This window comes from Protobothrops mucrosquamatus, unplaced genomic scaffold (genome assembly GCF_001527695.2).
Source record: "Protobothrops mucrosquamatus isolate PMUCROS unplaced genomic scaffold, P.Mucros_1.0 scaffold1762, whole genome shotgun sequence".
Lineage (NCBI taxonomy): Eukaryota > Metazoa > Chordata > Lepidosauria > Squamata > Viperidae > Protobothrops > Protobothrops mucrosquamatus.
The window spans coordinates 55,727-73,960 of NW_015387902.1; the positions used below are offsets into that span (position 1 = coordinate 55,727).

At 35.2% G+C, this 18,234-nt stretch overlaps 1 protein-coding gene across 1 annotated transcript in view; it reads left to right on the forward strand.

Moving 5' to 3' along the window:
* COL19A1 (collagen type XIX alpha 1 chain) overlaps positions 1-18,234 on the forward strand; it is a gene marked incomplete at its 5' end in the record, with an annotated part of 154,010 nt that overhangs the window by 53,187 nt on the left and 82,589 nt on the right. Inside the window, 3 exons of the mRNA XM_029285489.1 lie at positions 7,566-7,610; positions 10,226-10,279; positions 11,236-11,271. Coding sequence (XP_029141322.1) covers positions 7,566-7,610; positions 10,226-10,279; positions 11,236-11,271 — 135 coding nt within the window. The remainder of the gene's footprint in view (positions 1-7,565; positions 7,611-10,225; positions 10,280-11,235; positions 11,272-18,234) is intronic.

The following is an 18,234-nucleotide window of genomic DNA, read 5'->3' on the forward strand; positions in this document are numbered from 1 at the left end:
AAAAATTCAACAAAGGAATAAATGTACTACTGATACTTTTGAAAATAAATTTGACTGTATTCCAGTCATTGCAACATGGAGAAAAGTCTACCTATTTGGTCGCTGAGAGTTCACAATCACTTGATAACACATAACCAATCACTTGAAATCCAATTAGGACAAGGGATTTTGAAAGTTCAAACTAAAAATCCATAAAGCTATTTCAGGAGCAGATGCTGTTATGTTGATTCCATTCCAATATAAGAATTGTCCATAGAAATATTGCTTAGTGCTTTGTACCTTAAAAATGAGGGAGGTGGGATGTTATAAGACCATAAAACTCTCCAAACATTTTTATGGGCACATATGAAATAAGGAATTGGTAACATTGTTTGAAAGGAAGTATTTGAACAACTTCCAGGACACAGATTTGTGAACTGAGCACAAATCTGCTTTGAACATGGCCGAAATAGGAGTCGGTGAAAGGATTGGCTTCTTGGAATTTCTCTCCAAATTAAGGAGAAGACAAGGATGGCCCATGTTTGGCTCTATACAGATTCTCCCTATGAAGAGATTGCAAATCAGTGCTCTCCAGCCAATTTGAGAGGTCTGGAGCCCGGGAAGGGAGGGGAATATTCATCTTGCCTAAGCCACATTCAGTGCCTTTCAAAGAGACACTGAGTTTGCATATTTCCTCTCTTAGTTACTTTGGGAAGTTGCTTATTATTGATTTTTTGGGGTTAAGAACCTTCTGAAAGACAAGCTGCATTACACTGGGAAAGTTTTCTTCCACCCTGGATGAAAGAATATCTAAGTTTAACAAAGAGAAACTTTAATGTTTGGAAAACAGCAAAATGAGATCTGGAATGTTGATTTGGGAAAATTAAGGGTCTGGATGGATTTGAAAGAATATTTCCTATGGGGTGTTTAAAATTTATAAAACAATATAAGAAATATTTGAAATTTAAAAAAAAATCCTGTGGGAAAGCTTTGTTGATTGGAAAATAAGCAGATGATAAGAGGGAAACTATAGGGAACAAAGGATTAGTCTGAAAGGAGAGCAGGCCCATTAATACAATAGAGCAACACTATTTAACTATAAAAGAAATTAAGGCCTGCTTGGGAACAATTTACTCAGAAGTTACTTACTTGTGTGATACAGCAAAGGATATAACTGTGTAATATAGCAAAGGATATAGAAGAACAATAGATTTTATTGGATAAAATAAAGACTGAGACTGATTTGATTGTGGATTTGGAGTTTTAAAAATGTTAGATTATAAAGTGATATAGAAAAAGATGTTGTGGAACTGAAAAAGGATGTTAAAATGCCAGAATATAAGAGTGATATGGAAAATGATGCCAAAATGAATTTACCAATGAAACCATTGGTGTCTTAATAATTAAAGGGACATAAAACAGAAGAATGACTTGGAAAGCCTTCTTACTTTGGATTTATAAAAGGAACCAAGGAAACTCTGAGAAGAGACAATGAGGAATTACTCAAGCTGTTTCTCAAAAGGAGACAAAAAAACATAAGAAACAACTTGTGGGACAATATTTGACAGGAGTAAAGATCAAACGTTTTAAAAATGAAATGATTTATAAAGTGAATCTGTTTGGTAGAAATTTAATTTTGGAGCCCTTGGTGCTCTCTGAGTTTGGTGGTTTTCTTGAGGAAATTTCATTATTCAACTAGGTAACATCATCAGTGCTAGAAGGGAGTAGGATTAATCTCTGTTTAGATACCAGTAGCTTGCCTTGTCAAGGTTGGTGGATGTGTTCTTGGTGGTTCCTTGATTAGGCTGTTATTTACTGGGTTGGTAGTTCCTTGATTGGGGTAATGTTTACTTCTTGGTATTAATTTTTACTTATCTGGGTGTTGATTGCTGGTCAGGAGATGTTGTGGTCTTATCTTTTTTATTGGTTCTTTTGAATGCTATGGAGATATTGTTTATCTCTATGTGCCTGTTGATGGTCCATTTGTCTGAGTGTTAAGCTTCCTGAAAATCTATAGTGTTTTAGACATAACTTGCTCTAGGATGCTCACTATCTCCCAGTTGAAACTATGGTGAAGTCTGTCTATGTGTTGTACAATTAAGAGTTTTCATTATAAAGTATCTTTTGACTGCTAGTTGGGGCTCATGGAGTCTGCTAATCTTCTGCCTGTTTGTCCTACATAATGGCTGTTATAGTCCATGTATATTGTATATTGTATAGTCCATATGTGAATAGAATAGAGCTGGAAGGGACCTTGGAGGTCTTCTAGTCCAGCCCCCTGCTCAGGAAGGAGAACCTATACCATCTCAGACAAGTGACTGTCTAGTCTCTTCTTAAAAATCTCCAGTGATGGAGCACCCACGATTTCTGGAGGCAAGCTGTTCCACTGGTTAATTGTTCTCACAGGCAGGAAGTTTCTCCTTAATTCCAGGTTGCTTCTCTCTTTGATCAGTTTCTAACCATTGTTTCTTGTCCTTCCCTCTGATGCTCTGGTGAACAATGTGACCCCCTCTTCCTTGAGGCAGCCCCTCAGATACTGGAACACTGCTATCATGTCTCCCCTATTTCTTATTTTCTTTAGACTAGCCAGATCCAAGTCCTGCAGCCATTCTTCATATGCTTTAGTCTCCAGGCCTTTGGTCATCTTAGTTGCTCTTCTCTGAATTTTTTCCCAAACTCTCAACATACATACATGTATATTGTAGATTGATTCTGTTTTATTTTTCTTCTGGGGCTACTAGTTGCTTAAAAAGTGGGTGGGTGTTTGTGCGCACGCACTCACGCGTGCGCACACACACACACACACACACACACACACACACACACATACACAGAGTAAAACCAAAATAGCCAAGTGGAAGATTACCTCGTAGATATATATGCATATATTTTCCTTTTAACTGTAAACTATCCGGAATCACTAAGAAGTTGGATATCCTCTAAATAAGATAAATACAACCATAGTTAAGGTTTACTGGAGCCCACTGGATTAAAATGAACAGTAGGTTGAGATTGAATGAAGAGTTCTAAACTGCTCATAGTTACACCAGAGAAGAAGAAAGAGAGCAAATATACCCAAATCTTGCTGTAGCTAATTTTCATATCTGTCATTTAGCATTATGTATAAACCTAATTCTTGTGGTATAGAATTAAAAAATGGAAGTACAGGAGTACTGCAATAGTAAAATATGGGTTGCTGTTTTCAAGTTAGCAGTTGTTAGTATTACTTTTTAATGCCTGAGTTTGACATAATATGTTGATTAAAGATTTCCTATGGATGTGATACCTAAAATTTTGACTGGAAAATAAAAAAGTACAGTAGCCACTTTACTCATGGTCTGCAATACACTGCAATAGAATCAGATTAGTTAATATTATGTATAAAATATGCTTTTTTGTAAGAATACACTGAAATGAATTGGAGGGTAAAATCTTAATGAGAGCGCATAAGAATAGAATTGTGAAATGTACAGTATATAAATCACATTGTTTCTGATCAGTAAATTCCATGGAATGGAGAATGGAGAATACACAAGCTAACTTGCAATGCTTCATTTTTTTTATTTGAAAAAGGGTAAAAAATTAAGTTTATTGGACTGCAGAAACTGGCTTTAGTTTCCAGCAGTGAATGTCCAAGTTTAAATATCCTGGAGAAATAATTCAGTCTATATAAAATCCATGATTGTACTTGTAGCAAAGAACATTACTTTCAGCACAACATTGCTTTAAAGCAGAGCATTGATTTTACACTCGTGACTAATGATATCCATAACATTTTGAGAAAATACAAATTGAAATAAAATAGAGAAAGAAAACCAGCATACAGTAAACTCATTTGCTCTCAGAAATGCCGGGGGGGGGGGGGGNATTGTTTCTTTCACTGAATTGGCTTATTTGTAGCCCAAAGAAATGGTATAATTTATTCTAGGTCAGGAAACCAGTTTCTAACGGGGGGGGGGGGGGTTGGTCTAAATCAAAAGGAATAATTAAAAAGATTTTACTTCTGTTTAGAAAAGCATGGGGCTAAGCCTGTTTCATGTTTATTTGGAAGCAAACCCTAATGTTACTAGTTGTGCCAGCATAGAGTTTCGGTATTTTAAAAGTCCAGTACATTAGCTAAATAACTGCAAGAATTTACTTCTATGGGGGGAGGGAATGACAATAAAACTGAATAGATTATGCTTACAGCAGTCTTTATAGCACTTTCAACAAATGTTTGGAATAACGCTGCTTACTTGCCTAGAAGGCCATTTCTTCAGTGTTCTAGGGACAAAATATTTTATTAGCTCTCTAACTATTAGACCTGTTGTCATAAGTCTAAGAACTCACCCACAGATTCCTGAAGATATGCTTTTCTCCCACCGCATTGGGAAAAAGTAAGTTGTTCTGGAAACTGCTCCCCAACCCCACCCTGACCAAGCTTGAGATGAAAATGTAACAAATACTCAAGTGAAGAATATGAACTGAGAGGCAGAGTGGTAGCAAATCTGTTATGAAATTGACATTATGAAGTGGGAACTGAACTGAATGCACTTCCCAGTCTACCACCTAGTTGACATGGTGGTAATCCCCGACTGTATGGTGGGGATGCTGGCCTCTAAAAAAAAAATAGTATTGCTCTATTAAAGCCCCAGAAAGTTCAGATGTTTTAAAAATGCATTCCACAAAAATAATTCCATTTGTCATCTGCTGTCAGAAAAAACATTGGCTCTTCAGTACCTGTAAAAAAAAAAAAAGGAATGAGCTAGTTCTCTTCGGTCTCAATCTTTTCTAGTGTAAGAGTTTTGTAACTGGAACTAGAAAAAGGAACAAATTGTGAAGCCTTGCCTAACTATTGCTATCTCGCTTCTGTAATTAGAGTTTACGTCAGGGACCAATTTCATGCAAGCGTGGGAAACAAGTACACGGATGTGGCGTACTGAGGAGGGAATAAGGGAGTGTACAGGAATGATTGATGTCTCCTTTATATGGTCATAATTCTATTGTCTGATGTTGATTGGCTAACAAAGTTTATAAAGCGATGCCATTAACTTTCTAAAGGGGGGCACTTCTGAATGCAACTGCTGCCAGTGTTCAGATTGTGTTTCCAGCCAGGACTTAATTCGGTCAAATAAAAAGTACTGTCTCTTTAAGAAGCCTCTGTCTGAGTTCGTGATTGGATTTTGTGATATCTCAGGTTTAATCAAGGGCCAGTGACCTTACACTAGCTAGAGAAAAATCAAACCAAAAATCAAACTATAGATAAGATTAAACATTGACCCTATAAGAACAACCTCAACTTGTTTTCCTTAGGAGACTGGTTGTGTCATACACTTTCAAGGATCTGTATATCTGCCTGTTTCCTGGTACTTTGCTAATATAAAGAGAAAAGAAAACACTGTCCATCTTAATATTTTATTTTCAAGGTTTACTTCAATTTTATTAATGGGAGAACATATTTCCAAACTGCATGAATACCACCCAAAGATGCCTCCAAAACTGGAATGCCTTCATATTGCAATTCTGTCTGTAAACCAGAACAAAAGCTGAAAGCCTTATGTCTTCAGCTCAGTAATCCAGTTTTCTAAATTTAAACATCTGGAGGGAAATGACTGAGCATTGCATAAACTGGTTCCAATTAATACAGAGTTGTAAATTAGCAATCTTGAAAATGTCAATTTTATAAAGAATTTAGGCCTGAAAGTGACCTAAATGACATGTAGTTCATCTGTTAGTCATAATCAGGTTGTCGGCAAGCGTTTTCTTTTCCTCTTTGTAGACTTTGGGAAGAATCAATGGTTTAGACCAGCATTACAAGTGATATGAGATATGAACTAGGAGAATTAAGTGTAAAAGTGCACATTCTTCTTGCAATTAATAAATGGGGTGACTTGTACAGCATAGGAAATAGGGAGGGGAAAAGAAAAGGTTTTGTGAGAAAGCTGTGTTGTTTTTATTATTTCTTACTATGCAACAGTATAGGAATTCAATAATAAATTATGAAAAGATGCTTCACTTTGATCTTTAAAGTATGAATTATATATAGAAAAAGTAAAGGAGAAGCTGGATTTATTTGAAGAATTAATGAAACAAAGGAAAGAAAATGCACAATATTTATTGGACACATAGAACTTCTAACAGTTCTTCTTTTGTTGTTCTCTGATTTCTTTTTGAATTATTCTCTTTATTCCCCTAGCATATTGTTCTCATTTTCCTTTGATTTTCTCACATACAAGTCATTGGATGAAAGCTAGGATTCCACATTTAGGGTACATCAATCTGAAATATTTAGAAATCAGGACTGTTGATGTTTTATAAATTTGCCTTTTTCATAAACCTGGTACTTAGTGGGTTGTATAAAAGCTGGAATTACACAGGATTTTTGTCTCTATTTTTTATGTATCTACTCTTCCTTCTATGAGTGTTATCTTAAATTTGGGCTCATTTTCGCTCTGAGCAGAGTTGTATTTATTCAAGCCATACAACCGTTCTTGATAATCTGGGTGTCCAGGCTCAAAATATGAATCTTACTTCAGAGAGCTAGCAGCTTAGATGGCCGTTTCATTGATGAAGAACACTTAGGCTACGGTACTAAGTACGCTTACTTTTCAATAAGTCTCACTGAATAAATGGATTTACTATTAAGATACAATGTCACCCACTGAATTCTCAGATAAACAAACCTTTCTAGATACTAACTTTCCACACCCTTGTATCTTGGGAAGTAGCATTTCATATACTGGGCTAGTGAGTACATTTGAAAAAAACCCCACATACTTTGGGCATACTTAATTGCCTGTGGGTACCAAAGATTTTTCTGAGGTACACCCTAACTTAACAAGTAGGGCAAAAAGAGGGGAAATAAGGGGGATGTTATTAAAGCCTTCTTTCACCCCCATACAAGATTGTATTACTTTGTTTCATTTAATTTATTATTCAAATGCCATACATTCTTTCCCTAGATATCTGCCTTGATTTTTTTTTTAAAGTGGTGATTTGGATTATGTGGCAAAACTATCATAGAAGAACATTATGTTCTCCTTTTAAGGCATTGATATATGTGTTTTGATTTACTATCTTTGAGTAAGAACTAAATGAACTGTCTAATAAAGGCTGAAATGTACATAAAAGAAAGATCATTTGACTAAGAGACGGCTCCACAGAACAATCTTTTGATTATACAGAATGCATCTCAGGTGAATTAGTGAAATAGTGAAATATTATCAGGTGCTATTATATTATCAGGTACTATTGGAATAATAAAATCATTGAATTTTCCTATGCCATATATTTGTATGGACTAGAATCCTATTTTTCAGAAGTGACAATGATGCCATGGAAGATGGAAAGAAATATTTTCCAAGTCTGTGAAAACATCACTAACAAATTTAGTTGCACTGTTATCTAATCATTTTGTTACTCCTTGACTTGAATTCCATGAGAAATATGTGTGAAATTAAATTGGTGACATTAATTAAAAACATAGTATTGTAGGTAATTAGTACAAATTATGCTGAAGTTCCAATTAAAAGTTTATCTAATGGTTTCCATGAAGATATTTTCTTTAAGCACATACATTAATTGGTGTTTGTTTGCTTTCTTTTTAGGGTGAAAAAGGAGAAAAAGGAATAGATGGCATACCTGGAAGAGATGTAAGTTGATGTGTATGTTTTATTTAATTTCTTTGTGGATAATCACAAGGTACAAGGGTGATTATACATAAAATTCTAATGAAGAAATAGCAGCTTAGTAAATTTATACCCTTGGACAGTTTGGTTAAGCAATAGCCTAAAAAAAGAAATGGAAAAATCTCTTTCTCCTATCGTTTTTAGTTTTCCTTTCCCCTTTTTTTTTTTTTAGTAAAATTTGATAACTCACCAATTAGCCAAGTGGTGGGATTCAAATATGTGAACAACCGGTTCTCTGTGTGGATGCCATTTCTAGAAGTCTGTTCTGGGCCTGGGCAACATAAAATTAACTACCGGTTCTCCCAAACTGGTGTGAACTGGCTGAATCCCACCACTGAATTAGCCTAAGTGTTTTTAGTTGTAAGAAATCATTCTGGTCTCCTGCAACATGGCTGTTTAATCCAGTGGAATCATCCATTGCCAGAATGTGAGAAAAACTTATTTTCAGATAATTTATTTATACGAAGAGATGGATGGAAAACGTTTTTTTAAAAAAATCTCCTCCTTTCTGGTTCTAAAGAACTTTTATTAAGTTGTTATGAGCACAGGCCAAAAGGTTGTAATCCAAGAAAACGCTATATAAAATGCTTGATCTAATAGTTAAAACACCAGTCTAGAAAGTTGGAGACTGTGAATTCTAGTCTCACTTTAGCCATGAAAGCCAGTTAGGTAAACTTGGGCCAGTCACACTCTCTCAACTCAGCTCACAGGGTTTTTATTGTGGGAAAAATAGGAGGAAGATGTATTGGATATTATCACTGCCTTGAGTTAATTGTAAAAATAATAAAGGTGGGATATAAATACATACATACTGTACATACATTAAAATAATAAGTAAAATAAAATAAAATAAGCACTTCAAAAGCAATGGAGACTTGCCCCCTCCCACATCTCCCGTGATTATTTAGCACTGTTTATCATATATTCTGAATGAATGGAGAAGTTTTGAGATGAGCAAATGTAGGTAGAAAGGTAGTAGGTAGTTTCTTGCAAAGAGGGAACATGTTCAGAGATGTAAAACTAGTTGCGTATTATAATGTCATACTTTTGCCCATCGTGTGTATAGAAGTGAGAGCCGATTTTATGTAAGAAGAAACATAAAAATAATGAATGAATGAGGTGGGAATATTTTTAAAGAAATATAATAAAAGAAGAAGAAATGGGCTCAAGCCAAATAAATGGCTTAACAAATCTATGAAGAAAGTGTGAATGGATTGAGAGAAAAAGATATCCACTAAAACAGTGGTGGAATGAAATTGATGTGATCCTCAGAATGAGAGAAATGATCTATGTAAAGAACAAAGAAGCATATATGGGTGCGGAGAAAGCCAGGATGTTTTGCAAAGATAGAAAGATATGGAGAACTATATGAATGGTGCTGGTAATAAGTAATTTCAACTACTTTGTTTTATTTTTCTCAGTATTTCTTTACTGCTTTCATGCCCACAGCATAACACTGCACATCCTGAAAGGGAATAACATGATAAATATGTATGTTTGTATACATATTCCATTTGCTTTCTGAAATCTCGTAACCATTTTTGTTTATAGTCCACAAAAAAATCAGTCAGAAATCTGAATCCATTCAGAAATCTGAATAGGGTAATTTGTATTTATGATGTTCAAGCATGGGCATTAAGGCAGATTTTTTCCCCCCTACTCATTTCTCTTTGCCTGGTCTGTCTTCTTCAGACAGAACAAACATTGCTTTAGATTTAATTCTTTTATTACTTATAAGCATAAGAAATCAGGTTTATCAAAATCCATCATTTAATTTGAAGTGGCTACTTAAATGCTAATGTACTGCATCTACTTCTTCCAAATGGTGAGTTAATATAATTTTTGCAGAAAGTGAAGTTGTCCAATTATGAGTTTTTTTAACACTTTCTGATTCAAAGTTTCTTGCCTTCAGTAGGAGAGATGTTGCTTATCATTTTAACATCAAGTATTATTACTTTATGTCAGGTAATTTATTTGGTTCTACTTTGATAGAATTTGTATATGAATTTCCAAGGTTTTATTTTGGTGATGTTTGTAATAGTGTACTGGTTTATTAAATGATGTCTTAGTGCTTGTTGACTGTATCTGAAACAGGGGCAAGATTCAGACCTGGTTACTATGTGGATGAGAGACATGCATAAAATGGCAAGCTTATAGACAAGATTGAGAAGTTGAAGAAAACACATGGAAGGCAATAGCAAGCCACTTTTTGTTGCCAAGAAAACATATCCATGACGCCAAAAGGAGTTGAGATTGATTTGAAAAAGTGTGTGTGTGTGTGTGTGTGTGTGTGTGTGTGTGCCTTGTACCTTCAAGTCACTGTTGACTCCTGGCAACTGCCTGGACTAGTCCCCACAGTTTTCTTGGCAAGGCTTTTCAGAAGTGTCTTTTCCTGGCTTCTCCTTTGGGCTGAGTGAGAGGGACTGTCCCAAGATAATCCAGTTGGCTTCATGCCTAAGGCAGAACTAGAATTCACGGTGTCCCAGTTTCTAGTTTGGGAGCTTAACTGCTACACTTCTTACTTATAGAACTTAATACATATTAAACATGGTTCCTTATCTTTTGTCCTTCTTCCATAGGGCTTAAAAGGTGATGTTGGTGATCATGGAATAACTGGTGCAAAGGGAGAAAAGGTATGTGCACGTGTCCATGTGTGAACACTTATATTGAACTGATAGCTGAAAATTAAAGAACCTTAAAGAAGAGGAGAAATTGCTGACAATAAAAGAGTGAACAAGAAATACTAAGGGGCTGCGTGCAGTGCTCTAGTGTAGATGCCACTGAATATTAGTCTGAATATTAACAACTGTTTGGGAAATGTTACTTTGTGAGTTTTACCTAAGCAGGATCACTGTCTCCTTTTGTTCTTCTGCAACTATTTCTTCCCCTCCCCTCATCTCCATCCAGATTTTGGGTTTGTTTGTTTGTTTGTTTTTGTTTTTTATTTTTTTTGTTTTTTGCTATCCTGACAGTATATATGAGCAGAAGCCCTGTTATATGATGATAGACTCACTTCTCTGAATTTACAAATGTAGTCTGCCATGCGTACACACAAAATGGTTAAAACATACCCCTTGCCAAGTGGGTACAATAAAGCATTACGAAATTTACTTGCAAAAATGTACAGATTAGGGGAAATTACGTTCAGATAGGAGGATACGATGAAAAAATGTACAAAAATATTGTAGAAGAAATGCAAACCAAGTTTCATGGCAGACATTTTAGAAACAGAATGCAGAAAAGGAACTGAACAAATGTATCATATATATTCATGTATAAGTCCATCTGCAGATAAGCCAACCCTTGAATTTTTAACCAAAATATCATGAAAAATGAGCCACCCAGGGATCAGCCTGAATCTCCTTCAGATGATGATTGCTGACCTTGAGTTGTTCATCACTTTAATTTTCACTATATCATCAGATTTCTCTAAAGTAAATTGAATAGGAACTATATGTGTTGAATTAAGTATTTCAAATGAAGCTGAGTGGACCATAGATGTCAAGTTAAGTATTTTAAGTGAAATGGCATTTTGAAAAACTGCACTAATACGAGATTGTTAACTTTTGCTTTCTTCCTAATACTATAGGGTGATATGGGACCTCCAGGACCTGCTGCCCTTGCAGTAAGTACATTAATTTGAAAACGGTGAAGGAATTATCCAAATATTGGCTTATATATATGATGGTGATTTTTTTCCATTGATAATTTACCTATCTAAATGAAATGCTTACTTCCTCAGTTGCACAAAATGTACAACTAGCAACCTATACAATTAGTGAGAGGAATATTAGATATTTTTTTTTCAGCTGAACACAAGTCTACTTTCACTCTCTTCAAAAGTATCCTGGCTATTTCACTGTGTGAAATAAGGTCATGTAAACCCTTGCAAAACAAGCTGATAGGTAAAAAGAATATGTCACTGTGTTTATCATTTTTCATATGCTTTAATGCTTTCAAGAGGACACTGAAGTGCCATTTCCCTAGCGGAAGTAGATGATCATTTTCACGATGGCTTTAAAATTAGTCACATGGAGAATGGACACTCCTGCAAAGATCTGGAAAACCAATCCCCTATGCTACATTTCCCCTAGCAGCCAAATGTATCTCTTAGCATTTTTGGAGCAGAAGAAAATTATTGGGGATATGACAGATGTAATAGAGATGGAAAACTGAGATTGGAGTCTAGCAGTCCTTGCTCAATCATAACCTAATTGCAAAGAGCTATCGGATGTCTGGCAACATCCTTATTTAAGATTCATTTTACTTATTGGAACCTACATTCACTCCCAAATTGCTGCTCAAACACTGGGCTTGAAACCTGTCTCCATAAAGTTATAGTTTTGAAAACTGAAGTCCAATGAGAAGTGACTATTACATTTTGGGCACTTAGAGAGAAAATTTTGTTTTTATTGTCACTTAGCAATCCGAATAAGTCAATTAAACTTTAACTAATGGTCATGGAAATGTGATAAGAGTTGGCTTTGTCTATTCTCTTTTTGGGCATGGAGAAATATTGAAAAAGGTTTCAGTGGACGTTGTTTTTTAAGAAAAGTATTTGGAATTGCCCTAAAAAAAACATATAGTCACATGAAAATGGCTGTAAGATAGTGTAATTCCTTACCTAAAGCATAACATCTTAACTTTAAACATTAATTTCCCTCATAATGCAGATTGTTTCCCTAATGTTAAAATAACATAATACTAATAAAATAATATAATGGACTAAAACAGTTGATGTTGTTCTCAAGTCCTGCAAGAGCAATGCAGTGACTGAACTCCAGGAATGACAGCTTTATCTTCACAGTTTCGTCAAGATGCTGAATTGGCAGAAGGAATAAGGGGCTTTTCTCTGAAATGACACAGTTGGCTAAGCTCTTCTCTCCTTTCTGGTATCCAGAGCTTAAGCCTGTGGATGTCATGTCACAAGAGTGACAGGTGAAGGAAGGTGGTATGGTGATCTCTCTCATAAAATATATGAAAACTATTCCTCTTGACATTTGATCCACAGCTTTTAGTTCTCCAGGGAAATGAGCATCCATTTTTAGGCCTATCCCTTTGGGGAGTTATAAAATACTCATCCAGATGGCACCAAATTCTTAAGTAGAAGCCAAGGGTTAAGTCTGTCACAAGCAAAAGCACCTAAATGTGCTTACTAAACAGATACTTGAAATGCTGGTTCCATATTCCTTGAGACCTGGTTAAATGAAGCATCAGATAAGACATTTGGTACAAAGCAAACAGAATGAAGAACTTAGTCATTCAGACCTAGACATTTTCTGTGGTTAGTGCTACATATAAATGCAATTAACAAGTGGTATCATGCAGTTTCAAGACAGAACTAGCCCAAGATACTTCTGTTGCCTGATGTCAAGCAGTAAATGATACTCTCCTGTTCTTTTAGTCAAGTGCAGATTATCTAAATGCATCCAAATTATTTTAACACATGTGACCCTAGACTATCACAAACACCTCTTCCTATCACTGATAGTATAATAGCATGGATCAATGGCAGTTTGTTGTTCTTTTATATTACATATCTTCAATCAGAGATAGCCTCATTTTATTGATCAAGCTGATGCTGGGATTATATAATTACAGAAAAAAACAGATCTTGTGCTGTATTCTCGGGCTTCTACCCTCAAAGAAAGAAAGGTGCTTTTTCAGCAGAATTCCACTCATGTGTCTGGAAGACACAGGTGGCATTTTTTTCCAGATGCTCCATCTCAAAAGATTTGCTCTAGAGAATTTTGAAACCCTTTGTAATTGTGTAATTGGTGCCATAGATATTATTAGGGGGAAATAAAATGAATTCCTTTTCCTCCAGCCCAACTCTCCATTTTCTGTGGACAGCCGAAGTCCTTTTATTTATAAAAGAAGATTCAATAATTAATCAAATGACATGTCTATATCCCATTTTTCTCTGTTCAGAAATAATGTACAGCAATTAATAACAATTATAAAATGTATGAATAAAAATCAAAATATTTAAAATCAAGACAAATTTAAAATCAATATCATTAAAATCAAAACCTAGTTCAACTAATAGTTTAAAGCTTGATGAAAAAGATTTTTGCTATTGTTTTTTCCCTCACATACTGGGAAAATGGAGGCCAAATTAACATTGTTTGGGAATTCCTTCCGTATCTGGGTTCACAAAGAAGATCCAGATAGATGATTGTCTGGCAAAAAGAGCCTCTTCTAAAGTGCTTCTTCTGCTGATCTGAATAACTAGGCAGGTTCATAAAGTGAGAGGCCATATCTTGTCTTAAATTATGTCTGGTAGACAACTGGTAACTAGTAGAGATCTTTCACTATAGACCAGGGTAGGCAACCTTGGCTCTTTTATGACTCGTGGACTTCAACTCCCAGAATTCCTGAGCCAGCTTGGTTGGCTCAGGAATTCTGGGAGTTGAAGTCCACGAGTCATAAAAGAGACAAGGTTCCCTACCCCTGCTATAGGCATTGTATAATCTACCAGCAACTTAGCCACTTCATTTTGCACCAACTGCAATTTCCAGATGTTTTTTAGAGTCAGACACATGTAAAGCATTTGCGATGGTTAAGATGGAATAGGATCAAGGCATAGATAACCACTGATATATCTTGCCAGCTCATGAAGGGTCCAATTGTCTCACTAGACAAAGTTGCACAAACACACTCTTTGCCACATCTATCACCTGTGAATCCAGTAACCACTATGGTTTAAGAAATCTGGTCTATATGAAGGAATGCAACCCCATGCCAAATAGGTTTTTCTTCAGGCCCAAATGTCAGTTTTCTAAATGTAATAGAAACAAGATAAAGTCCTGTGGAACACCATAGCTTAACAAAGTGGAATTGGGAAGTAGTTCAATCCAGCATCATTTCTGGATGCATCCCAACAGGAAGGATTGGATCTAATGCAATGCAGTGCACCAAAATCCCAGGAAGATTGAAAAGAATAGAATAGAATAGAGCTGGAAGGGACCTTGGAGGTCTTCTAGTCTAGCCCCCTGCTCAAGCTGGAGAACCTATACCAGTGATGGCGAACCTTTTAGAGACCGAGTGCCCAAACTGCAACCCAAAACCCATTTATGCATCGTTGGGTGCCGGGTGGGTGTGGCCCATTCGGTGGGTGTGGCCCATTGGGTGGGCATGGCTGTGGTGGTAACGGCAGACTGGGTGAGACTAAAAAGTTCAATCAATCAATTCCAACTTTGCAAGATCTTTTTTTCCCCGCAAGAAGTTGAAATTGACTGACTGATTGAATCTTTTTTTTTTTGCACACGGCGGCGGAGGCCTAAAGCAAAAAGGTTTTATAAAACCCAGCTGAAGGCCTAGGACTGGGGCGACGGCGCGAGTGCCCACAGAGAGGGCTCTGAGTGCCGCTTCTGGCACCCGTGCCATAGGTTCGCCACCACTGACCTATACCATGTCAGACAGATGACTGTCTAGTCTCTTCTTAAAAACCTCCAGTGTTGGAGCACCCACGATTTCTGAAGCTGTTCCACTGGTTAATTGTCGGGAAGTTTCTCCTTAATTCCAGGTTGCTTCTCTCTTTGGTCAGTTTCCAACCATTGTTTCTTGTCCTGCCCTCTGGTGCTTTGGAAAATAGTTTGACGCCCTCTTCTTTGTGGCAGCTCCTCAAATACTGGAATACTGCTATCATGTCACTCCTGTTTCTTCTTTTCTTTAGACTAGCCAAACCCTATAGCCATTCTTCATATGTTTTAGCCTCCAGGCCAGAATCAAAGTCTAATCTACAGAAGGGGATTTATAATTCTTTAGATGCTATTGAAGTAATATTCTTCATTATGATCTCTATTTATCCTTTGAATGAGTTTGTACTTTCTATAGTTGAACATAAATTGATTATATATCCTCAGTGCACACAATCTCATAATACCTAATCTCACTGAATATATCCTGCATAATATTAGATTTAAACTTATTTTTCTTCCTGATTTAAAGACTTTTATTGTTTTAATCAATATATAAAATACAAATAAAAATAAAACTAGGAAATTAAGGGAAGGAAAAAGAGAGGGAGAAAGAAAATATAAGGTACAAGCGGAGAAAGAAAAAAAGCACTGACTTCCAATTCTTTTTGGCACAGTACAAGATAACATTCCCACCTCAACTTTTTACTTTTACACATTAATATATAACTAGCCATTTCTATAACAACAAATTTATCTAATCAGCAAAACCAAAGTGAAAGTTTCATTTTTTTCCATCAAAGGATAATATCCAGAATGACATCCAAATAAAAAACATAATTAAATATATTCTCCTCTTTGAACAAAACAATCAATTTAACCATTTCTGCTTTATCTTCTTTGCTGTGCAAATAATATGTATTTCTATTTGCACTTAATAATCTTTATAAACTATCACCATCTATATTAACAAAATTCACTGTATTTTTTCAGATTCTTTAACCTTAAAGGGAAAAATACTTTTTTTCATCCATTTTAAAACACTAAACTTTTCTTTAAAAACATTTCTGAAATCAAAACTTTATAATACATCTTTTTTAAACTTCCCCTTAAAATGCATACTTTAAAGTTCATTGTTAAATTTAGACCACTCCCTCCAAGTTATCCTCATAGAATATTTTTTTCTTCTTGTATACATTCTTTTTAAAACTCTAAACTTTTCTTTAAACTAATACATCTTTTTCTTTAACTTTCTCTTAACACAGATACTCTCAAATACACTTTGAATAATGTTTTACAAACTTTGGGAATTACTTAAGCATTATATATAAAGGAAAAATACATTTTCAAACTTTAGATTAAAACTTTCTTTCAATTTCAAATATCAAACCGATAAAAATGCATCCTAATTCCAATTAACTCATTAAGTTTAAGTCACTCCTTCCAGCTTGTCTTCATGGAGTAAAGTCTTTTTCTTTGGAATGTTTGTAAATTAGTTATAACATTCTCTTTTTCTCCAGCATTTCTCAACCTTGTTAATGTCCATAAGGAAAAAATCCCAAACTTGTCCTTTTAAAAGTTGCAGATTTTCTTGGAGCTCTTTCAATTGTGTTGGGAGGTTTATATTTAAACCACCATAAGAGTTGATGTCAGGTTTATATTCCAAAATTACAACTGACTCCTCTGCATTGTCAGCTACTTGTAAATTTGCCTCAGTGGTTTGGTAACTTTCTACATATATTTGCATTTCTGAAGTAGTTTGAGAAGTTTTTTTAACATCCTTGGAGTATAGCTGTTCTATGAACTGATGGATTTTATTTAACGATTTTCCAAATACATTTCTAATAATTTGCTCCTCCATCTTCTTAACTCACTCTTTAATCAAATAGTAGCTTTTTTGTAGATCACTTAAGAATTGCTGGCCAATGGGAATCATGAAAATTGGAAGGTTTTAGCCACCTACAGCAAAGCAGACCAACCTACAAATTACTAAAAATAATAAACTAAAATCACAACTTTCTGCCCTAATATTTCTCCATCAACTTTTTTTAAAAAAAAATACTCCACGCTTCCTTATTTTGGCTTGCCTTAGCAGCCTTCTTCCTTGTTGTTTAACACTGAAGAAATCCCCAAAATGGCACAGATCTTCCAAAAAAAGTGTAATAGGCTATGGCTAAAGAGAGCCTCATTTAGCTTAATAAAGATTAATAGTCTTTAAAAATGATTAAGAAGTGGAAGAAAACTTACTGTCCATTTGAAATATAAATTCCAAAATGGCTGCTTCTTTGACAATGAACTGATTGCAGCCCCCCCCCCCAGCTTTTGGCACACAGGCTGTTTTGAAGCACAGCTCCTGAAGCTATTTGCAGACCTTTTCTGTATCGGAGAATCTTGAGGGATAAATTTATTTTTCTCTAAGAAAAAATTCTCAATGGTTTATTCACTTATCAGGCTTCAAAACTGGTTATGATGTAATCACATTTATTTGCATATTAATTTAAGTGTACTCTAAGTTTTCACAGATGAAATGGCTTATAATTAATTCAAGTAATGCTTTACATCAAATCTTGTTAAAATTTTAGAAGTAGGCCATAAATCTTCTTACATTTTTAAGGTCTTATGTACAATTATGGACTTTAATTCTATATGTAGACTTTTACCACATATCAAGTTTGCTTTTCTCTTAACGTAAGGTCTTAAAACACCAGATTTTGTCTGGTTTTCATAAAATTAAAATGATGGATTGTTTCAGATTAGTTAGACATTCTTGTCTAACTATCCTTCCTTCCTTCCTTCCTTCCTTCCTATTCTTAAGTATATTTAAAAATATGTTTTTAAAAATAGGATTACTTCACTTTATACACAAAGTAGTGTGTTTCCAAATAGCTGCTTCCTAATTTAGTAATTAAAACATATTATGCAGTTTTCTTGTCTTTCCTTTCTGAAAGGATTTTTTGGAAAGAAGAAAAAGATCAAAGAAGCAAAGGAAAAATGGATCATTTGTAAATCAATTCTTAATCTAATCAAGCTCAGTTTTTGGTGACTTTGTGGACTGCTTCATGGAATTTTCTTGGTAACAGTAACTGATTTGATAGTACCTTTTCCAGATTGTTCTTTCACTACAAGTCTAGCCAATGGTATTCCCTTGAGGTCTGCCATTCAAATAC